We start from the raw sequence: 24,872 nt of genomic DNA on the forward strand, positions 1-24,872 counted from the left end.
ACACAGCAGGTCCTTCTTTTCTACGCTTACTGACATGATATAAACATGACTTCTGACAAAACCGACCAGACAGCTCTAAATAAAAATCTATTATTGAAGGCTTACTATAGTGAATTGGGATAAGACAAGGACAGGGTTTTAAATACTTTACAATTTATTGTGTAATCTCTCAATTAACATTTGTTGATCGTAACCAAAAAAAATCTTACCGAGTTATTTTTAAGCATAAACCAATTGGCACATCCATTATCCTGTCTCTGCGTTGCATGTAAACACCTTTACCAGCTTTCTCACAGCCTTTTCTAATGTGATATGTTTATGAATTTTATGTTTTGACATAAAAAACCGAGAACCTGATAATCTCATGTAAATGCAGTTTTCTTGCATTTTCCCCCATAAAATAAAAATAAAAATGAAATTATATTTAAATATATACTAAGCAGATTTTTCTTTGTAATCAGCATATTGGTATAAATGTACAGTAAACACGCTCCCTGTTTGTGCTCTGGTTAACCCAGAGGTTTAGTCGTTTCAGTCCTACACAAGACGTTCACTTAAGTTTAAATATGACATTTACAAATAGCTTGCATGAGCACAACAGAATGACCAGAATACAGGGGTCACGAGAAGTGCAACAGAATGGACCAGAATACAGGGGTCTCGAGAAGCGCAACAGAATGACCAGAATACAGGGGTCTCGAGAGGATTTTCAAAGTTTCACAATATTCAACCTCACACTGCATCTTAAAAATGCAATGCTCATTATGGGAAACTAAAACAAGCAAAAAAAAACTTTTCAGAAAAGTTTTACATGCAACTGTCCAATAGCTAATCCAAGCACCGCCACTTAAATCAAAACTACAATAAAACCAAATGGGTAGAGGAAAATCTAGATAATTTTATTCTTAGATAAACTAGGACCCGATCACATAGAAGAATGTGAAGATTCTAGAGTCAGTCGTTACCCCTTTCACCACTCTAATAAGGTGATATGTTGTATGTTTATGGGTGAGGGCAACAATTGTGGGATTCCAGCCAAGATCTAGTGATGTGTAGCTGGGTCGACAGGGAAAAACCTAGCTTGGATGTTCTGTTCTTTGACAGCTACCTGCCCCCACTTTCTCCCTCTTTCCCCCCTCACAGTGTGGTGGGCTTCTTTGGAGTGTCATGAGAGCCCCGGCTGGATTCTATTACATGTGGACAGCTCAGCGTTAATCAAATGCTTGAAAATAGCCTTTTATTTATGTGGTATGCTCTTAGAATTCCCTAATGTAACTAAATGGGTACAACAGACTAGAACAGATTAGGGGCCAATAACTCCTGAATGGCATGTTTACTAGAAGGGTATGTTGAGATGTTTCTACTGAGGTAGAATCTTGTAGTAGCAGGAGTTACAGCTGTGTGCTCTGAGGTCATAGTTGTGGCATAGAAAATCAGATGATCCTTACCTTAGATGTGGGCTCTGGTCAACATTCTTGGCAATGTATAGGCATTTGTGCTGATGATGCTCAGGTGGCTGTGTACCCTAAATATGTATATTTAGAACAGGGCACTACTTGGTCAAAACAAACTTTTTTTGTTGTTGTTGTTTTTTTGTTTAGTTTTTTTTGTGAGTTTTTGTGAGTAATGGCCTCATTAGGCAGTTGTTGAAGTTGCTAATACCTACAATCTTACTGTTAGATACAGCTATGTCTAGCACTGCTTATTTTTCACAGGAATAGCTCTTTTGTGATTCTTCTGATTCTGAAAGTGTACAGCTTTTAACGTGTAGCTGCAGTGTAGTTAAACTCTTAAACAAGCTGGGTTGTCAATGAAAATACAGCAATTAAACTAACTAATTAGGTGGGTGCTGATTTGCTGTTTGGCTGCTATAGTATTTTTGCAGATGTTACAGGGGTTTTTCTTAAACCGGCTGCTCAGTTGCTTGTTCTGACAATATGAAGGCAATAGCATATATCAGATTTTTACATCATTACTGGACTGATCACGCATGCAATGCCGATTTTCCATTACAAACTTTGCCGCAAACTTGCCACAAATGTGCCAGTCATTATTTTCACATGCAAATAATTTTTGCTGCAAACTTTGTGGCCAAAGGTTTGCTGCAGGTTCACCACAAACTGCATAAATGTGAAGTAATGTGAGGTTATATGTTGTGTCAGTCCTAGAGTGTTAGTTACTTCAATGGGTTTTTTTTCTCCATCTCAACACAGGAAGATATTCCAAGCCCAAGATTGAATCTAATTAGCAATGGTTTGATTTCATTCAGATGGGTGTGCCTAGACACTTTAATGTCCGTATACTTTTTATACTGGCAATAGGCCAACGGTATCAGTGTTTCCCCTAGGATTTTTCAGCAGCGGTGCTGTTGTACGCGCATCCATGAGACCACATTTTGGTTCTTGACAATCCCAGTGAGTCCTCATTCACTTTCATTAAATGGAGAAAAAAATGGCTAGGAAGTGCCTCTTTTGTATTCAACGGAATAAAGTACGGTGAGTCGTATCTGTTTGGAATGACATAAGTAGTGAGTGAGTAAATAATTACAGAATATTCCTATTTGGAATTTCTTTAATGCCCAAATCCTGTATCAGTCAATACTTTTGTATCCAATTATCCTGTATATTGTTATTCTCTTAAGCAGGGCTATTCAACTTCGACAAATGGGCCAGAATGGAAAAATCTTCGAGGCACATGGTCCAATTCTATCTACAGATATTGTGTTATAGCAGGCCTATAAAATTTAAGTATATAAACATAACATTTGTGTTTTATAACTTTAACTTTGTTTTTTTATCATGATAAATATTTCCACCTAGGAGGAAATTATGGAGAAAAAATAATAACAAAAAAATCTAAAAAGTGCTTTAAAAATTGGTAGTAAATCATAATGATACAAAACAATTTTTAACAATAACTGTGATGTTTATTATATATGCAATGATTTAAACTTTTGACTTTTCAAATTTCTTGACCAAGTTAATGAATAGAACTTTTCTGTTGCTCCGAACTCGCGCTTGTCAATCATCCATGATTTTACATATTTAATCTTCCCCTTCCGTTAAAATGATGGATAATGATTATTTGTAGTACAACCTTTAAATGTGTCTAAAATCACAGCACACATGCATGAGACACTGTAAAAACATCTAGACAGTGCGCAACATCTGTTTAGTAGGCAAGTCTGCTTAGGAAAACAATTGAAAAACGGCATGAACAGACACCAAATGCGTTCAGTGTAAACAGCCTACAAGACAACTGACAACCTCACGTGGGCCACTGAAAATTTCGAGGTATCTCGAAAGGTATCTGTATGCTGACCATAAACTGAGCGTTACGCTACAGAGTTTATTGGTCTTCTTGCTTGAACATGCTATGTGTCAAGTGGATGTTATGTCTGTCTTTCAGTAGTCGTGAGTCATTGTGTAAGTCATTGTGAAGCAGTCTGACAGTACTGATGTGTTGCCAACAGTGCTAGGCTGAAGATGGACATGTGAACTTTACTGCCTACACAGGCAAGTCATGCCAACCATGCCAGTGACCACAATACCTGCTTATGCCGTCCTGGGCGTCGTGCTTTATTTACCAGTCAATTATTTTTTCTCTTTTTCTGTCTTTTATATGTCTCTCTATCTCTCTTTGATTGATCTGTTTTGCCTTCCCCAGAGTGCTTTTTGCAGCAATAGATCCTCAATAAATGCTTGTAATTGTGACTAATTTAAATCCTTATTGTCTGATGGCCAGTGTTTATTATGATGCTCCATCTATTCTTAATTGATGGGGAACTAATTTTCTTTATAAATTAAAAATGACTGATTATGGGTTTTGTTGCATACTTGTTTGAGCATAGTTTTGAACTTGTATGGGTTAGTTGGAGTATTGTGGAGTAACGTTAGTTACACATGTAACTCTGGTTCTGTTAATTCCAGATGACTGCCAGGGGTAGTGTAAACACTATTGGATTATCGCAGCGCCAGCCAGATAGGTCAAGAGAATATACCAACAAAGTCACATAGTGACGTATGCTGAGCCCTGAGGGTTATAAACCACAGTCGATCAGCACTCTGCCTCATTCAATGTAAACAGCCTACAAGACAACTGACAACCTCACGTGGGCCACTGAAAATTTTGAACGGGTCAGATTTAGTCCGTCTTTCTCGCGCATTCCGAATGACCAAGAAGTCTGGTGGTCATCCGGAATTCACAGAACCACAGTTACCTGTGTAACTAACATTCTGTTTCATTCCTACTGACCGCCAGAGGGAGTAAATTAAGGCCGCTCCTGAAGAACTGCAGAACTTATGGCATGATGAGAAGCAACGTTGACCTTATAAAACCTGGCAAACGTGCATGGAGAAGCCCAGGTAACGGAAGTGCAGATGTCCGCCAACGAAACTCCTCAAAAAAAAAAACAGCCCACAAAGATTAGATGGTCCTAGTGGAATGGCAAGTTAGCCCCCAGGGCAATGATTGCCTTGCTGCCTTGTAAGCCAGTGTAATAGTTTCCACTATCCAGTTTGACGACCTCTGCTTCGACACTGGAGCACCTTTCTTCACACCACCATAGCAGACAAATAACTGGTCTGACTATCTAAATTGAGCAACAGTGTCCACATAACACTTCAAGGCATGAACAGGGCACATCAGACCCTGAAGAAGTCTTAAAAGAAGCCAGTTTAATGTGCTGGTTTGTGAACTGAGAAAGAAGGACTTTTGGAAGAAAAGAAGGATTGGGTTGTAGGACCAACCAGGTGTCATCTGGCAACCAATGTAAGCACAATTCACTAACAGACAGCATGTGCAACTCACTGACTCGTTTCACAGAAGCAATAGCCAACAAAAATCAATCTTCAAGGTTAACCATTTAAGGTCAATGCTTTGCAAAGGCTCAAACTGGGATGAGCAAAGGAATGCAAGCACAAGTGGCAAATCCCATACGAGAAAGTGAGGATTCCAAGCAGGCTTCAGATGGTGTGCACCCTAGGGATGGGCGATATCTTATCGTTTGCGATATATCGTTGAAAATTCTCCTCACGATAAAAATGTGTCTCCTCACGATAATAACGCTAAGTCTAGTCGATGACGTAGTTTTGTGCGCGCGCGCACGCGATTCACTGTTCACGTGCGGACATTCTCTGTGCGGAGTGAAAACAAGCATGGCGGAAGGCGGACGTGAGGCTGAGGAGAAGCTTGTTGTTAAGCGAGGAGCTACCTCCACGTGGGCCACTTGCAGATGGTGAAAGCAATCCCCTTACGTGGTGGAAGGTACCTGAGGTGAATTTCCCTTGTACTTGTGCATCCCCGCCACTAGTACACCCTCAGAGAGGGTGTTCAGCGCTGCTGGAAATGTAGTGACATGCCAAAGGTCTCTTCTGAAACCAGCTACAGTGAATATGTTGGTCTTCTTGACCAAAAATCTTAAGGTGTGAGCCTTGTTCTCTTTTTGAAAGCTACTGAATCACACTAGTATGTGTGTTATGCAACTTGCACTACCAGACATGTTCATGTCAGCCTCATTTCTATATTTTGCAAGAGTATATCAGTGTTTACAGTTTAATTACACTTTTATTTAAATTTAATTTATTGATTTGTTTTTTTAATTTATCATCTTGTTTTGCACTATTTTGTAAACTATCTGAAGACATAGTTGGGATCATTACTTTTTGATACAGTTTTTGCATTATTTTTACAATTTGTTCCATGGGACAAGAGTGTTGATAATTTAACTACCTAATTGGTGTTAGCATGTTCCACTTACGTATTATATTTACATTCTAAGAGTGTGTTTCACTCTGAACTTCTTTACTTTATCAGGATTTATTTGCAGTTGTACTCTGTTGTAATTTTGAAACACAACTGAAGACATGGTTGGTGATTGTTACATTTGCTGTTTGCTTTGCACTATTTTTCCACCATGAGAGTATAAATAAATAAAGAATCTGTGTTTACATTTTAAACTTGTAATTGATTTGAATTATTATTATTGTGTAATTGTTGTTGTATGATGTTTTTCAGCACAGTCACTGGAACACAAATTAAACATAACATAATCTGATATTTTACAGAAGAAAATAATTTATCGTCATTTGTATCGTTATCGCAATAAATCCCTGAAATTCTCGTGATAAATTTTTTAGGCCATATCGCCCATTATTAGTGCACCCTTTAGAAAACTGCAGACAAGACAGTGAGATCCAAGAGAAGATCCCCTAATTGGAACATGAAATGCAGAAATCACAGTGACACACTTTCAACATTGCAGCCGCTTTGCCCTCCTCCAGTAAATGTTGAAGAAAGCTTAAGATGCTCGGAATGTCACACGTTGGAGGATCGAGCCCCTGCTTCATACCATGCAGGAAAAAAGAAGCCCTAGCATTTGAGATTGTGTGAATAACTGCAGGATTACAATGTTCCAGAGAAGGATTTAACCCAATGGCCAGACCCAAAGCTGCAGACGAGCTGGATCTGGGTGCCAGATGTTGGTCTCCAGCTGGGAGAGGACGTCCTTCCTGGGGGGCAAGCTTCCTGCATCAGGAAAGTCTCTGCATCAAAGGAAACCATGGTCTTGCTGCCCATTGCGGTGCCACGAGTAGCACTCTGTGCTTGCACAGGGAGATCTTGTGTAACGCCTCCCATAACAGAGGGATGGGTGGGAACGCATATAGTAGGCCATTCGTGAGACAGTGCATCCTGGCCCAAGGGACTGGACACTTCTTCTGTCCTTGTAAACCATAGTAAACAGTGAGTGGTCATCTCCGAAGTAAAAAGATCCACCTCTGCTATTCCAAATTGTAGCCAAATCTCCTGCACAGCATTTGGATGAAGTCTCCATTCTTCTGGATGTACTCGATCCCTGGAAAGAGCATCTGCTCTCTGGTTGCATGCTCCTGAAATATGAGCTGCCCTCAGTGAAGCGAGTCATGGCTGGCACCATGTCAGGATCTCGTGAGTAATCTGTAGAGACCTGCTGGATTTCGTGCCAACCTGGTGGTTCAGATGGAACACTGTTGAGGTATTGTTGGACTGAACAAGAGAATGGTGGCCTACCAGGACTGGCATGAAATATTTTAAAGCCATGAACACTACATGTATTTCCAGCAGGATGTTATGTTCTGTGGCCTGGGTCGGTGGCCTGGGTCGGTGTCCAGCTCCTGCAAATACCCCTCTGATTCCATGTTGCCCCCCACCCTGTGAGGGAAGCATCAGTCGTGACCAACTCCTGACAAGAGGGAACAACCTCCAGGGGCACTCCTGTCTTCAGCAACTCTACGGTGAGAAATTACAATCAGTCGATGGCAATGTCTGGTGGGATCTAGCCACAAACTGTTGTTCCGTAACGAGTGGTCTGATGTGGAGTAAACCCAGGGGAATCACCACTGTAGCAGCAGTTAACATAACTATTAGTCGTAAGACCACCTGGTACTGCAAAGACATACCTAGGTGAAAGCGAGCCAAGAGTTGCAGAATGTTCGTCACACGTTCTTGAGACAGGGAGGCAGACATTAGGTGGGAATTCAGGGTTATTCCTATAAACGTAGTGGTCCGTGTTGGACAGCTCTTTTTCTCGTTCACAGAAAAAAACAACTTCTGCACATGTCTCAAAAGTAGTCTGGAGTCTTGCACAATCTGCTGATTTGTGGGGGCACAAAGAAGCCAGTCGTCCAGATAAGGCATAATACGCATACCTCTCATCTAAAGAGGAGACAAGATGTTGGGAGCTTTCTTCTATGAAGTATCTCAGCTTAGTTAACAAAAACTTCTGGTTCAACTTGTGAACACACCTTGTGAAGACGTGAGGAGCAAGGGAAAGACCTTGAACTGGTAGGCTTGATTCAGGAAATGCAGAAACTTTCTGTGATGAACAGCAATTGGGATGTGTAAGTATGCATCTTTCTGGTCGACACTTACAAACCAATCGTCTGCTGCCACAGACCGAAGAACGTCGGCTGTGCGCAGCATTCGAAAAGGAATGATCTTCAGGGACAAATTCAGATGCCTCAAACTGAGAATTGCGTGGAAACCACTGTCCTTCGAAACAAGAAAATATGTTGAATAGAACCCGTCTCCTTGAACGATGGGATCAATCAATTTTATTTCTATTGCACATTTAAAAGACATGTTGAACAAAGTGCTTCACATTATAGCATAAACAGATCATGTAAATACTGAATGTAGAAAATACAATGACACATAACAAAATAAGCAACCCACATTAAGCACAGTTAAAAGTAAGTGAAAAAAGGTGAGTCTTCAAATAAGATTTAAAAACATTGGCTGATGGATTAACTTTTTCTCTGGCTCCCTTCTGTAACAGTGAACGAATTTCCAGAAAGAGGGCCATTGAACAGACTGAATCTCTGACAACCGTAGGAAGTATTCTTGAAAATATAGGAGGCCTGCGTTGAAACTGTAGAGTATATCCCCTGCTCAGGTTCGTCAAAACCCGGCAAAACACACGGTCTGGTGTGTCGGTTGTCCAGTACTCCATCTGTTCTATTGAAAAACAATTGTGCACACATGACTGTCTTTATGTGTGTGACTTTTAGTGGTCGTGGGGGATGCTGACAGGTTCCTCCTGGCAAATGTCGATGAGGTGGCTGAAAAACTCTAGCATTCTCAGTAACACAAGGCCTTTGAGGGGGCTGTGACTGAGGTGTAGCATGAGGGCAGAAATATTGCTCCGGTGTGGCATAGCGATGTTGGGTCTGAACTGCTGGCATCCTAAAGGTAGGGTGACGGCTTTTATCCTCTTTTCCAACTGTTCCGGAACATTAGGACCAAAAAGATGCCCGGAAATGAATGGAGATCTCTCAAGGTTTTCTTACAGTCCTCAAGTAGTCGTGCTTGGGCAAGCCACACTTGGCGGCGGGCTGCCAGAAGCATGGCTGCAAGACTACCCAGCTCGCAGTTTACATGGCCCATTGCCAAAAGAGCTGTTTGTAGAAACTGTGAAATTGAGGGATCAACATTTGCTGGTTCTAGTGTACTGGTGGCAGCAAGAAGTAACTGACAGATTGTGTTTTCTGCACGAGTTATGTAGGGAACAGACTTGTATGCCTTTTTTTAGCAATGAATCTGTGCAACCACATTGCGCTCTGGGACATTGCACATTCCCTCGTAGAGCATCTTCAGGAGACACCACCAAAGCTGCAACGGGCTGCTCTATTTCCGGAGCACAACTCAACCTGATGGAATCTGCTTCAGCCATAGATGCAAACCTCAGAGCAATCTTTGAGCGCCGTTTAGGCGGACCAGAACCTGTGAGGGCATTTGAAAATTCAGCCAGAAAATCTTTACATGGTGGCATGGCAAAAGAAGTCACAGCTGTGGCCTGCCTGAAAAAGACATTGGTTTGGGCAGATTGGACAGGTGACTCAAGTCAAGTCGTAGATGAGCAATTGCCATTTGAAGCACAGCCAAAGTATCATCAGAAGAGGGCTGGGCCTGTCCAGATGACTGAACTGACCCCCCACTCGACCCCTTGTGAAAACATCCTGAGGTGATGGTTGTGCCGCAACATCCACAGCATTCCCATGATCATGAAAAAAAGATTCCGAAGCAATCTTAGAAAGCATATCCAAGTCAGAATGATGTGAAAAACAAGGGGAATCAAGAGACTTTTCCCCACTTCCACAATTCTGAACATTCTCATCCTCCTCTGTCATCTTCACAGGTGTAGCAGATGTGACAGGCTGATGCATTGAAGCAGGCGTTTCAGCTCCGCCATCTCTGAAGAAAGCACTGAAACCATCTTAGTGAATTTTCCTCGACGCGTGAATGTCCATTACTTAGCGATGTGGCCCTCCTCTTAGATGAGAGGGGAGTGCCGGCTGCCGCAGGCTCCCTGCACTTCTGAGTGCGAGATGGGACTACATCCAACTGCCCGAGTTTCACCATTTAATTAGGGTCTAACTCTGCAAGACGGTGCCGACATTCTGAGCCTCTCTCAGATGTTGGACACCCAAACACGATGGGCAGATGTCATGACCGTCGTCCAGGAGGAGATTATTAGGGCACATGTTACAAGTCATTGGGAAACCAGTGGCAATCAAGCTGTGAGCCATAGTTACTCGCTAATAACCCTTTCGGATAGCACCATAAGGTTTAAAGTAAAGCAGAATTCCTCCAGGTGAACCGACAGGTAAGAATTTTTTATTGTAAGTTTTTATTTTGTTCTTATGTTTGGTAACTTCATGTTTTTTATAGTCTGAAGTTCATTTTCTACTCAATTACTAGTTCAGGATCTGTTGATTGTCACCATCATCGTGTTTTGTGCACCAAGTTTTGAGGGTTGCACAGCTATGTATCTTGTTTCTGTGGCAGTAATGCAAGGTGACGTTGTCTAATAGACTACATAATATGCAATAAGCATCCCTACGGCATCTGTATTCCATGTGGTACCAGAGGCATAGCGATGTGGTGGCCGTGGGCGGCCAGTGCCACCCCTGATTAAAGCTTGGCCACCTCTCTGGCCATCCTTGTTCCACAAAGCACTCATCCCTGGGAAATCATTTTAATCCAAGGTAGGGTTGTTGAGATTAATGTACAATTCAGAATAAATATTTACTATCAACAGCAATTCTGTCCTGTTGTCGCTACTATTGAAAAAATCTATACCGGAAGTTTCTATATCCAACAAACGCTCAACGGAGCGAGACGTGAGCAGCACGTTTTTTTGTTTCAGTGCCCATATTAACAGATTATAGCATACACACCGCAAGTGTGAGTCGCAAGGTGAAGCGTCCCAGACGTGGCAGTGTGCGGATAATTTCAGTGTTGAACCTATTTTTGCCACACAGCTCACGTTGAACTCATTGGCTCTGGGCGTTGAATATCTAAAATAATCAGGAGATTAGATTATAGAAAAGAACCATAAGCAAATGAAAAATATCTGAGTTGACCTACAATATGCTACAATTTATTGGTCTGCATACTAACAAATACAAATTAACTAAATTAAATAGAGTAAATAAACTGTATTACTTTTGCCTGTTTATGTATAAGGATAATAAGACAAAAGGCTTTACAACATTCACCAATCACAACCAAGATGAAATGTTGTAATAAACTGTTCATTTAAATTGTACTCAGTTTAAGTTCCATGTACATCATATTTGTAAATAAAAGTTAAGGTATTCACTGAAATGTTTGTTAAATTTACTCACTGACGTTAATCAATATATCATGAAGTTAAATAGGGTTTACTTAATTTTATACAGTTCAAATTTACAAAGAAAAAACTTGCGAAATAAAAATTAAGTAAATCTTACTAGTAATGTTTTCAGTGTATGAGACTGCTATAGTTCATCATTGTGGAGTATACTAGTCTCCGCTGGACTCTTGTTGACCTCTGCGCTGTCTGAATTGCAGCAGCTGTTGCACAGATGTTCCTACCACTCCATTGAGGTCAGATACATCACAGCAACTCAATACAGCAGCAGCTCACTCTGACCCTTGCCTGGCTTGTGTGCCAAGTCTTATCCCAGATGCAGTCATAGTGAAGTGTGTGTGTTTAAGGTTGGTTGACATTTATACATGAAAAGTTGTGGGAAATAGGCAAAAAAGACATGAAAATTACATAGAGGAATGGAACTCTTAAAGGGCTGATGGAAATATTTTAACTTAACTAGTCACTTTTTTAAGCTTTTACCCTCAAACTGTCATACGGTATAACGGATTGTGTATTTTCAGTGTAAAAAAAGGAGATGTTTATCTGGGACATATCACACACAATACTTAATTTATGTAAAAAGTGATTGTTCTTCGTATTGACTGGTGCTCGCAATCACATACTGTTTATGTCCTTCATTTGTGGAATGTGTTTCACCTTAGGGTCTGTGGTTTCATGCTCAGTGTCAAATGTAATTGTATTAGCATAGCGGATGACCATATGCTAATATTTGCGGTTCATCATCAACTACTAACATTGGGGGCTCTTTATGTCTATTGTGTTACTGTGTGGCATCACTGTGATTTTTCATATGCTGTTTGTATGCTGAATCAGATTTAAATGAACTTGGTTCTTTTGTCATTTTCTGATGTTTTTTCAAAGCTAATTATGCAATTTTTCTCCTGTTTATGTAATTGGAATTGGCTGTATATGTGTTAAACAGCTGTTTTCAGCTTTAACTTCATTTGCGCTCACCTTTTCATTTCGCCTAGTGTGACTTCTTGACTCAGAGAGTTTAGAGACCTCTGTCCTTATGTCGGCTCTGCAATAATGAGATCATTAAGAGATTGAGTTAATTTCTGTATCTCAAATTCGTTTCCAGCAAGGGTAGAACAGAAACAAAAAGACACTTAGGATTTCAATTTAACTGCTTTTTAAACTTTTTTTTCTTTTTCTTTTACATGCCCATTACATCTTTACATCTTCAACAACCTATCACAGCTAATGGGAATAACATTTGGGCTGAATAGCCTTCTGTCATTGCAAAATTTGTGTTAATGTTAGTGCTGCACTCTTCCATTGGCAGTCATGATGGAATATGAAATTTGAAGCTACTATATTGGCTAATATATGATTTCAGGTCCAATCCAACAGAAGGGTTGACTGTTAATTAATTTGATGTCTTTTTGATTTATATATATATATCTTGATCTAGATAAGCTGAAATAATTTGTTCAGCTAACCCATTGCTCTTTCTTTCTTACTGTCTCAAATGCTGTGATGATTTCAGAATTGCATACACCTCACATTTACGGTAAGATCAAATCTTCTGTTCTTCTGTAAAAAGTTCTACAGTCTATGGGCTCTTTTTTCATAAGAGCACAATGCGGTGCTGCATGCTATGGGCATGCGCTCAGTCTTATCCAGTTTTCTAAACTAAAATTCTAAGCGCAGTTATCGTGCCAGCACAAGTGACCGTTGTTTGGAGTGTTTGCGCATGCAATCTTGCTAAACACACTTGTGCCTAGACTTAGCACATGCTTTAACAAAAATACCCAAACTTTATAGCCATGCCCATTGACCTAGCGCATGTGACTAAAATAGGGCCCTATATGATTGTGCTGCTTATGTCTGTATCTTATGTCTAATGTCTGTATAAACTTGTTTCTGTCTCTCTTGATTTTTTTTTTTTGTCTCAAGGTTTTTTTTATTATACAGTTATACTATTTGAAAAGCTCAGGTTAACTTATGTGGAAAGTACAGTTTAGCAGCATAATCATATTTCAGTAGCCCACAGTTACCATAGTAACACTGGTGACAGACATGACTCACTGGGGAAATGTGCTTTTGATGAGGGTATGACTATAGGGGAATTTAGCTGCTGGGTCTCACCGATATGAGGACATAGTAGTGGATAAGGATGTGTAAATTGGCTAGGTTCAAGCGTTTATCACTGTCAGAACCGGAGTTAGTAATCAGGTTTGTAAGTCAGTCCACTAACCCTAATGCAGTGGATCATCTTGTTGGAGATCTATAAATGGAAGAGCATTCTCTGGAGTGTTCTGAAATCTCAGGCTCTCTGGAGCCACTAGTGGGCTGGTTGTGTCAGTGTTCAAGGATTTGTGTGGTTGGAAACATTGATTACTGAAGTCTGCGCTTTGCATATGCAGAAGAGAGTGGTTGTGATAATATGATGATCAAGTTACGCCGGATCAGACAGGAAATTATTTGTTCCAGTGTCACTCAGCAACACAGGTGTTATTTGATGCGTATAATTTGTATACAAGTATGTGGCATGGGGGGCGTGGTCGTGTGGCGGTCAGCGGGAGAGAGAGAGAGAGCACGGTAAGGCTTGTCACCTGGTTTGTAATTATCTCTAATACCTGTGTCTTGTTGTAGTGATACGGAGAGAGACATTTAAATTGTCGAGAAAGCACAACAGCAGAGAGAGTGTGTCCCAGCTAGAGTGCTCGCATAAATACTATTGAATGGTTATCGACGGTTACCGTCGATTCATTGTTTCACCATTAATTAAAGGTCTGACCTTGAACCTGCCTCGTTGTCTCCTGACTCCTCCATTGCTCCAATCAAACCTGTTCACTAAGTAGTATACAAGTAGTTTGAGAGTGTAGGGAGACTGTATTTGCATCATTAACAGTGGGTCATGTGAGTGGATGGTCACTGCAGAGCAGTTTTATTATAGTTTTGGATTTTTAATTTAGTTTTTATTTCTATTTTACATTCAATTCAGTTTGTCTAAGTATTAGTTTAGTTTTCGTTTTCTCAGTGTTTTATAGTTTATTTTTTTATTTTTGTTATAGTTTTAAGTATTTTTTTATGGCTGCCAAAGCTGAGAGTTTACTGGTGTAATTTATAAAGTCTAACATCATTACATTTCTCTGGGCAGTCTTGTGTTATGTCTATCCAGTGGTATTTTCATGTTTAAAGTGGAGTGTACATTTTCTAATATAGGGCGAATATGGGCAGTGACAAAAGACATTTAAGCTTGATCCACCTTGTATCCAGATGTATTTCATTTAATGATTATAAATCACTACTAAACTAATCTTTGGGGAGTATGCAATTAAAGGGATAGTTCACCCCAAAAATTACAGCTCTCTAATCATTTTCTCACCCTCTTGCCATCCCAGATGTATATTGCTTACTTTCTTCTGCTGAACACAAATGAAGATTTTAAGAAGAATATTTCAGCTCTGTAGGTCCTCACAATGCAAGTAAATAGGGGCCGAAAGCTTGAAGTTCCAAAAAGCACTTAAAGGCAGCATAAAAGTTATGCATACGACTTGTGATTTAATCCATGTCTTCAGAAGCGATAAGATAGGCGTGAGTGAGAAACAGATCAATATTTAAGTCACTTTTTACTGTAAATTTTAACATCAGCAGTCTCCTTGGCAATCATGATTTCAAGCTTGATTATATTTCTCAGCGCCATCTAGCACTCTGCAAACTGTACAAGTATAATCGAGCTTGAAATAGGGCTGGGCGATATTGCCAAAATTGTTATCACGATAATCTTTTTCATATTGTTCGATATTTATCACGATATACATTTACACATGGAACTTTCTTTTTTTATTTCAAAGTTGACTGAAGAAAAGAAGAAAATATCAATTCAAACAGTCAAAATGTTCTCTACAAAACTGCACAGGGGGTCCAGAGACGGCCAAAGCAGTGGGATCTTTTACCAATTTTACTGTCTTTTACCGTTTATCAAATGAAAATGAATGTTAAAAGATCATCTGTTTGTTCTGAAGCATAGTGAGTATAGTCCAGTATTTGTTGGAATATTTTTACATAAAAATTAAATTTTTTTTTATATTTCTTTTAGATTCAGATACCAAAGTATGGGGCATAGAAGCCCTTGTGACTGTGGAACGATGCTGAATGTGGGTTCAGGGGTGTCCTTAGAAAAAATTTTGAAAATGTGTTTTTTTTTTTTAATGTCAAAAACATTTGTATATTTTAATTAAAGTGAGAGACTAGTCTACCAACTATTAATTTTAGTCTTTCCTTATCCATTTCAGATATCGAATTAATTTTCACAAAATTAGAACAGAAAACTGTCTGATTCAATTCAGTGCAAATCATCAGAATAAGGTAAATCCATATAAATGCCCTGGCTATTTTTTATATTGTGCTGTAGGTGTTTTGGGTTTAGTGTTAAATTTGAATGATATCAACATTGAACATTATTATATATATATATATTTTTTTTTTTTTTATTAATTAGAAGATGAATTCCTACATGGAATTCCTACTGTGTTTTTTTTTTTTTTAGTTGGAAGATCTTATTGAGTTGGTCATTTAAAAGTAGATCATCATGCAAAAAAGTGTGGACACCCCTGGTCTAAAAGGTGCTTTGAAACCACGTTAACTCATGCGGTGCTTGATGTCTACACACATGCAGGGAAAAGAGGCAACGCGTGCTGAGCGGGACAGGGTAGAAATTATGCATGTTTGATGTTAGAGAACAATATTCAAGATTACAGTGCAGAAAGATCAGAGCTGTTGTTCTGTCGCGCTCTTCACTAGAGACGATGAGAGAGTGCAACCATTGTCATGAAGTCTTGCGGTGCGGAAGGAATCAATCCGGTGTCCGAAGTAGCCTAATCGTTAGCAAGGCAGCTAGCATTAGCAAGTTCATCCAGTCTGACCCTACGGAGCAAGCTCTCTCCTAGCTCTGTAAGCCCCAGTGGAAACACAGCCAGAGAAAGCCGAACTGCTTGTGTTTTACGCAGTAAATATTGTGGATTTTCTATATCGTGATCTAAATCGTTATCGTTTTATCACGCAGCCCTAGCTTGAAATCATGATTTTTCCCGTAGACTGCAATTGCAAGATGTACAGTTAAAAATGTAGAAATTTGAGGTAAATCTCGTTGAGCTTCTAAACAAGTAAAAGTTAACTTAATGTTATGATGTGAAAGTGTAGAAGAAAATATAAAAAATAATTTCAAATGTATATATTTTCTAGAGAATAATATTTCCTCTGTCCCAATTTACCAGTAGGCCCTGCTGCTTAAACACACCTGGGATCTGGTCAAGAGGATCTTCAAAGGTTCTACTTCACATTATTTCTTAATTTTTGCTTTTGACTAAGGTAGAAGACATCCTAAGCTTTCTTCAAAGGTATAATGTAAGGTTATGTGGAATTTGGATCATAATTCAAAGTGTCAAGAAATTACAAATTTCCAAAAGTGCCCATATTCACCCTAGTACAACAAAAACGTAAATTAATTTTGAGAATTTTTATTTGATTTAGTTTTGGAGTTATGAAAATGTATTTTAGTTTAATTTCAGTGTTTATTTATTTGTTTATTTTTTTTGTAGTTTTCATTAACTATAATAACACTGCTGCAGAGCTCCTTTGCCACAATAGTGGATCTTTCTCTTCAGGGTCATGGGTAGTTTAGTTCTTTACCAGAAACTTCAATATTAATGGAGGAATTTAGTCTTTTATGGAGAAAATGAATGGAACCAGACTGTTGCACTCTGTTGTTTGAGGCAGAAGTTGACCTGTTGGACAGCTAAAACAAATATTTAGTTGTACATATTTGAAATGAAATGTAACACATGAAAGAGCCACTTTGCTTGTTTTTTTCTGCACGTTAAGCTGGAAAAGGAGAACGTATTTAACATCCTAAAAATGACACATTTTAACACTTTTAACAAAGGTGGCATGTAAGTGAATGTTTATCATAAAAAGGAAAGTTCCTTAAATATTTTTCAGGCGTTGAAAATATGTATGCATGTTTTAAAATATGTGAAAATGTCACAATGTTTATTGCAACTATTGCATTTCCAGCAATGCAGTTCTCGGTCTATACACTGTGTGTCTTTCAGTGACAGTTCAGAGACTCAACAGCTTGTCCCTGGCATACTGGGTCAGATTACTATGCCAGTGTGCAGTGCCAACTGTGTTCAAGGGCATCCTCCATCCTCACAGGCACACAAGCAGACTAAAGATTAGCTCTGTGATATCCTGTTAAGCACCGATAGTCTGCCTAATAACTCTGGTTCTTTATTGGTCATGGATTTCATGCTGATTTTAAAATGATAGGGGTAGAGTTAGACTGAAATATCAGTTTTATTGATTAATCGGTGCCGATAGTTGCTTTGGAACTAGGTTATCGGCAAAAATCTATGTTTCGGGTTTGATTATTATTAAAAGTCCCACATTATGCACCAAATCTGAATGGTTTTGGTTATTATTAGGATTTTGGTTGAACAAAAAAATATATCTGGGATTTTATGAATTTTGTACTCTTTGTTTTTGCCCACCATAGTAAAGAATAAGACTTTTTTTTTGACATTCTATAAATCGATTTGAAAAACTATTGGCCGATTAATCAGTTATTTGCCTTTCCCACCACCTTAGTTATAGGTAACTGCAAATTCCACTATCAGTTGACCTCTAGAGGGTTGAACTCTTAGTAGGGCTGAACTCTTAGTCTGTATCGGCATATATGTTTTCCAATATGCGCAAATATGAAAAAAAAATGTCAAAGAATATAATACAGAAAACAATGCTTGGGTGATTTAGTATTGTGTCGTAACGTAGTTTGTACAGCAGAGCGCACTCCGACTCCACTGTTTACATAGCTGAGCTGACGTGGCTCTGCAGACAGGGCGGAGTTAAGCAGTGCAGAGTTAATTGGTGTCTTCATGGTAAGGTGCTAACCAGTTTGTGAAATACATACAGGAATTTAATAAGCAATGACTCCCTCATTTTCCCTTTTCAATTTAACTAATATAACACTAACCCTGTCCTAAACTCATGTTTATCACATCTGTTTGCTCTTAGCCAGCAATAGTTTGTCAGTGCAGTCAGTAATGTAGCATATTGAAAGGTAAACATCAGAGTATCTTTTTGCAGACAACGGTGCGGTGGTGGATTGTGTTGATTTCACACTATGTTGTTACCTAGTTGGTGAGATTCAATGCTGGAAAGTAAATAAACAACATCCATCTTTTTCTCTCGGAGACAACAATCTTATAGCTAACTTGCTAATCACGTATCTACTTTCATTGCTTGTCAGCTGAGTGGAAGCTAATGTGTAAATATTTATTCATTCACCTAACTGTTTTGTTCAGGATTCACAGTTTGGTACTCAGTCAACCGAACAATTCCAGTCATTGCATTTACAAAATGTCATATTTAAAAATCTGGTTTTCCAACGTTGAATGTTTCTCCTGAACTTGTATAGCAGAATATAGTGGTGTAACACCACTGCCGCGGTTTATCTCTTGAATCAGCAGGTGTAAATGCTTCTTTTACAACCTGCCCCTAATTGACTGGCAGTATTAAAATATTCAGCATTTGACTGATACTAAACAGTACTACTGATGTTTATTAAACTTTTTATTTATTTGTGTTGATTCTTTATTTAAATGGTCAGCAATTGACTGATACTAAACTGTACTGATGTTTATTTAGTTATTTATTGTATTTGAATGTATTTTTATTTAAATGGTCAGCAACTGACTGATACTAAACAGACAGTACTGATGTTTATTTAGCTATTTATTGTATTAAGGAGCATAGTTAACAAAAAAAGAATTCTCATCATTAACTTACCCTTATGCTGTCTGCGGAACACAAAAGAAGATGTTTTGATGAATGTATGTTGTTGCCAGCATAAAAGTAATACATGCAACTCGAATGGTTTTATTAATATCTTCTAAACTGATATAATCGCTTTGGCTGAGAAACAGCCCAAAGATGAAGTTCTTATTCATTATTAATCTTGACACCCAGCCCGATTGGAATACAGTGCCTGCTGCATGCTGTTGCCAAGTTCTCAATCCTGATATCATTATACATCAATAAGACATTGCATTTTTTTTTTTTCATGTTTATCATCAACCTTTTGGCGACAGAATTACATTTTTAAAAGTATCCCAAAAAAGAAAACATTTGTAACCCTATCATTTTAACTTGTGCCTGCATTTTCAAAATGGCCCAGTTTGGCTTAAAAAATACATACCTGGCAACACTGTGTGTGGTTTGTTTAAACCGCTCTGTGCATGTGTTAAGTGCATGGAAGTGTGTGAAGAGCTCCTGAATGCACTAAATGGGCTGTGGATGTTCATTTATAGTGAACAAGGAAAATGTGGGTGAGAAGTATAGAATCCCAGGAGTGGCATTTTAAAAAGAATGGAAAGGAATAAATTATCAATCTATTAATTTGAAAATAAAAACTTGAATAAGTACATTTATAAATGGACAAATAAAAAGACACATTAACATGTTTATTTAATTCTTGTTTAAAAATGTCTTTGTATTTAACAGTAGAGTTGTTCATTTAATAAAAATGCCATTTAAATGCATCAGTAAATCATTACATTAATGAGTCTTTTGAATGCACTTTAAAAGCACCTATTAAATTGCATTTTAAGAAGGTATTTGGCCATTTTCTGCATCCGTTTGCCAATGTCTTTTCTTTTCCTTTTTCTTTTCCTTTCTCCAATTGAGAATCAAGTAAAACAAAAATGTGTTGACTCATAGGAGCAACCAATGAACTTTTGACCAACGTGACACTCGAAGAGCATGTAAGGGCCTGTCAATGGACGACGATACAAGCAGTTTACATGATATTGTTGGATCTGCGAATTCCATGCATAAGAAACAGATGCAAAGCATATAAGAAGTTCATGGTGGCTCTTTCACTGTTGCTATGAAATGCTGAGCGTGGCCCTACCAGAGCATGCACAGTGATTATGTGTCCAGGATGGGAGCTGGTAATCATGATGCAGTCAACAGGACCAGCCTCCCAAGCTGAAAGCATGCGACGTAGGTGAGCGAGGGCAACTGCATACTGGAGATAGCTGATTGACTTTCCAGAACTTGTACTGATGAAAATGCACATCCTCTTTCAGTTATATCACTTTCATTTTAAAAACACTGTAGTGTGTGTGTATATATATATATATATATATATATATATATATATATATATATATATATATATATATATATATATATATATAAAACATTATTTTTTAATAATTGCCTATAATCGAGAAAAGGTGTACTCTTGGAATGATGGTTAGCTGAGGATACAGAGAAGGCAAGCGAGCACACTGTAGAACAAATTGTAGTGTTTATAGAGGCCCTATTATGAGAATTGAAGAATCAGTGGTTAAAATGTATTTTAATTATTTATCAGTACAACCACAACCAATGCCAGACGTGAAAGATGGTGCAGTTCCAACTTTGTTGGGACGATCTGGCACTTCAGGATCACAACCTGTAATTATGCTGGATTATTTGTGGATTTATATGCTACAGAGAGTTCAAATGCAAAGTTTTGTGTTGTAGCTACCAGCTAGCTAATGTTATTGCGTTAAATAGTTTGCTAACCAGCTGCGGGTCCACTTTTATCAACAATTGTGTAGAATTATGCAGATTGTTTGTCGTTCTTACTAACATGAATAGTGATCAAGTGTGGAGATGGATTTATTAAATTTAATTTTACGTCCGCAATCCACGGTAGTGCTCAGCTAACTTGCTATGTAATGTTTTTGCTTTGGTAAGGGTTTACTGTTCAGCTGTGGGCTGGCTTTTACCTAAAACTGTGTAACAAAATGGTCGATCTCATGCGTATTTTATAATTGGGGGGCCTGTGTAGCTCAATGAGTAAAGACGATCAAAAAAAGAAAAAAAAAACTCTTCTAAAATTATTTCAAGCTGTAATGTTACGACCGCTATCCACAGTAGACCACAGCTAAATTGTTCACTAACCGAGAGTAAGCCTCTGTTCTACATTTATAGTTCTGACGAAAAAGTTCAGCAGCACCCATTCTAGCAAAAGATGACTAACTTTGATGCACTACGTCTCTTTTACTTGAAGCTTTGTTAGGTTCACATTAATCTACAGTGTACTTGTAAGAAAAAGTTAAACTCAAGTCGTGCTTGCGAAGGAGGATCGGGTCGATCAGTTTGTTCTTCCAAACTTTCATTATCGGACTCAAACTGGTACGGCAATAACCAACGCCACTTACCATAGTTACAATAGTGTTTACAGCTGTTAAGGATCCCTGAAACTCAGTTATGGTAAGGGGCGGTACATTTCGTTACACGCTCTATGCAGTTGACCATAATATCACATAAACCCCTCGTACCAATGTCCAATAATAGGCTATCTTACATCCTCTTCGAGTGAAATGTGGGAAAGAGGTTGTGTCTTCTAACTGAGTCTAAAGTTCATTGGTTGCTCCCATGATTCAACAGTCCAATGGCATTTTTTTTTAACTATTCTCAATTGAGAAGAAGAAAAGGAAATTCAAATCGAAAAAGAAAAGTCATTTGCAAATGAATGAAGAAAAGCCATTGACATGCCTTTTTTAATATGTAATTTAAAAGGTGCTTTTAAAAATGACTTGTGCTGTTTTAATGCTAAATAAAAAATTGTAATGTGTATTTATTTGTCCATTTATAAATGGATTTATTTATCCACGTTTTTGTTTTCAAATGATTAGATTGATAATTTATTCCTAATTTCTTTTTTTAAATGGCACACCAGGGCTTCCATAGAGAAGTAGACCAAAAGATATAATTTTATATTGTATGGACAAAAACTCATACATCCTTCAAAATATCTTGGTTTGTGTTTCGCAAAAGAAAGTAACACGAGTTTGAGACCGCATGAGGATGAGTAAATGTAAGAATTATAATTTTTGTGTGCACTATCCCCTTAACGTTTGTGTCCTGCTTTTAATGATCATGGTCATATTCTTAGTAGTATAAGACTGAGCTATACTGTATATTTTAACATTACAAATTGCTTCAGGTTTACATAAAAATAAAATCTAAAACAAAGAAATTCAATCTAAAACTTTAATTGTGTTCTCTTTGTGTTATAATTCTCTGATATAGTACATTCTGAGATTTTTACAAATGAAAATATTGCCTGACATTCAAGTCTTTGCATTATTCAAGGAGGAATATGTTTGGCATCATGTCTTAAGAGATGTATTGAAATGCTTTTATTATTTGTCTCACCTCTTTAGCACAACTGAACGCATTACCTCAAACACATTCCCTCCCTTTCAATTTCTTCTGTTCTTCATTCCTCTTATCCATCTCTTTACAGGTGCAGAGTGGTTTTAATTCATAAACTGGCAGGATGGTGGCGCTGTCTCTGAAGATCTGTGTGAGACAGTGTAATGTGGTGAAGACTATGCAGTTTGAGCCATCAACGGCTGTGTACGACGCATGCCGGGTCATTAGAGAGCGGGTTCCAGAAGCCCAGATAGGACAAGGTGGGAAAGACTTTCTTTCAGTGTTTGTCGCTCGGGGTCAACGTAGAATGTTTCTGGCCTATAATATTTACAGTGCTTGGAAAGCCATGCTGTATTGATATTGGTTTGTTAATCATGTGTTACAGACACCATTCAAACTTTTTGCTGTTATTATAGTATATTAGGGCAGCACAATTAATCCGATATATAATCAAGATTACAATTACAGCTGCCACAAGTAACTAATCGTGAAAATGATCAGTTTCAGCAGTAGAGCATTAACCAATCACAGACATGTCTGTTGCTTGATTTTTATGTCAAGCGTGAAGGTGACCGTTTAGGCACCATCCTAATTTAACATCCAACTCTCCAAAAGGGGGCGCTATATCATAAAAAAGAGTTACACTTAAAATGTTCAAGTCTCAGAATACATAATACAGGCGTATGGGGTATCATTTGAAAGATTAGAATCTGAACTTTTCATAGATAAACATAACTTCTCCATTTGTTACAATGAAAATAACAAAATAAGGCCTGAAATCATTTTTGTCGTAAATCCGCACCAGCTAAAGTCATGTGGTAGAAATATTAATATGAATATAAAAGACTTTCCAATAGCACTTAAATGGACAAATCTTTCATCAAATGAAAGCTCTGTACAGTTTATTTTGTTGCCCTAATACCACAGTTTGAAATATTTTCAAAAGAATCACAAAGTGAAATATGAATACAAACATCTCTTATTCGACCAATCACTGCAGCTGTAATCCCCAAATTGCTAAAAACATTATATCTGCTTTTTCCTTAGCCAGTTTTCTAAAAAATTAGCAGTTTTTTACGTGTCTGTGAGCTTGCTTGTGTGAATAACCCAATGTTATATCTTAGATGTCCAGAACAAAATATGCAGTCCAGCAGGAAAAGCATGCTAAACAAATCACCGGAAATATATGTTATTGACTATTGATAATAAAATCTCAGCTTTCTAATGACATATAGATTGAGTTCTATTCCACTCAGAGGCCTAGATATTCAAAGAAACAATGGGTGTGGTGCATAAACGGAAAATTGGATTAATGTCTATGCACAAGCACATCTCCCTTCACATGACAAGAGTTGCAGAAAGAGTCACAGAGGGGCGATTTTACAAGTTTTCCATGTAATAAAGTGGGGGGTCTGCACAATAAACATTGAAAACATGTATTTGGAAGAGAGAACAAAAGCTTGAAGTTGCTTTGATAGCAGAAAGTAATAAAAGGACTCTTATGTTTAGGTCTAAGCGTTTTCTGGGTGAATTAAAATTAGTTCAATAACTGGGGTCTCTGATATTTGTAAACAATAAGGTAATATTTCATTAAAAGAAATTGAGACACTCAGGGTCTCCACAAATTTGGACAGTTTTTAAATATTTCTTGTTTCTTGGTACTCTGAAAGACATTATTGGTGAAGCAAAAACGTGTGTGTAAAAAACACTTTGGTGTAAAGTCACTTCGTAGACTTCAATGTATTCTGCAGCGCTGATGCGAGTCATGTGAAATACCCATAACACTATAAATATCACTCACTTTTGCACATTAATCATTGCTCTTCACAATCACAAAAGTGACCGATTATGCTTTCAAAACAGCAAATTTCTCCAAAAGGTGAGGAGTTTGGATCCCTGAAATTATTATAATTTTTTTTTTCATGCATTTATTTATTTTGTGGAATTTGATAATTTTCCACGGCACACCTGACAATCTTTCGCTGCACACTATTGGTTGGGAAACACTGGGTTGAAGCACGTTAGCGCGCTACCTACATTTCGGCTGAGCATTTTGTGATGAATGGTGATAGAAGAAAAATTATATTTGGTGGGAGATGGTGTGAACAGAACCAGAATTACATGTGTACAAATTTAGGACAACAACAAACAAATCAAAAATGTATAAAAAAAAAAAAGATTTTTAAACCTAAAGATTATTTAAGGATAATTGGAGTCTTTATTTATTTTGGGGGAGGAGGGGGTTCTGAATTTTTTTTTGCCAATTATTCCACAGTATGTGTAAATGGTGAGCTTTTCAGTTTGACTGAAAAATTGCAGGCGGCAATTACAATATCAAAAGAAAATACAAGGGAAATAATCGATAATTATGATTTGTAATAATTGTGCAGACAGAGACCATACAGTACACAGTATGTCCACCTTTACATGGCAAAATGGTGTCATGTTATGTGTTTGT

At 38.0% G+C, this 24,872-nt stretch overlaps 1 protein-coding gene across 1 annotated transcript in view; it reads left to right on the forward strand.

The window, feature by feature from the left end:
* Positions 1–24,872, forward strand: part of tln2a (talin 2a) — an 89,170-nt gene that overhangs the window by 13,965 nt on the left and 50,333 nt on the right. Inside the window, 1 exon segment of the mRNA XM_052151232.1 lies at positions 22,506–22,674. Within this exon segment, the coding sequence (XP_052007192.1) occupies positions 22,539–22,674 (136 nt within the window). The 5' untranslated portion in view covers positions 22,506–22,538.

The sequence above is a fragment of the Xyrauchen texanus genome, chromosome 2, assembly GCF_025860055.1.
Source record: "Xyrauchen texanus isolate HMW12.3.18 chromosome 2, RBS_HiC_50CHRs, whole genome shotgun sequence".
Classification (NCBI taxonomy): Eukaryota; Metazoa; Chordata; class Actinopteri; order Cypriniformes; family Catostomidae; genus Xyrauchen; species Xyrauchen texanus.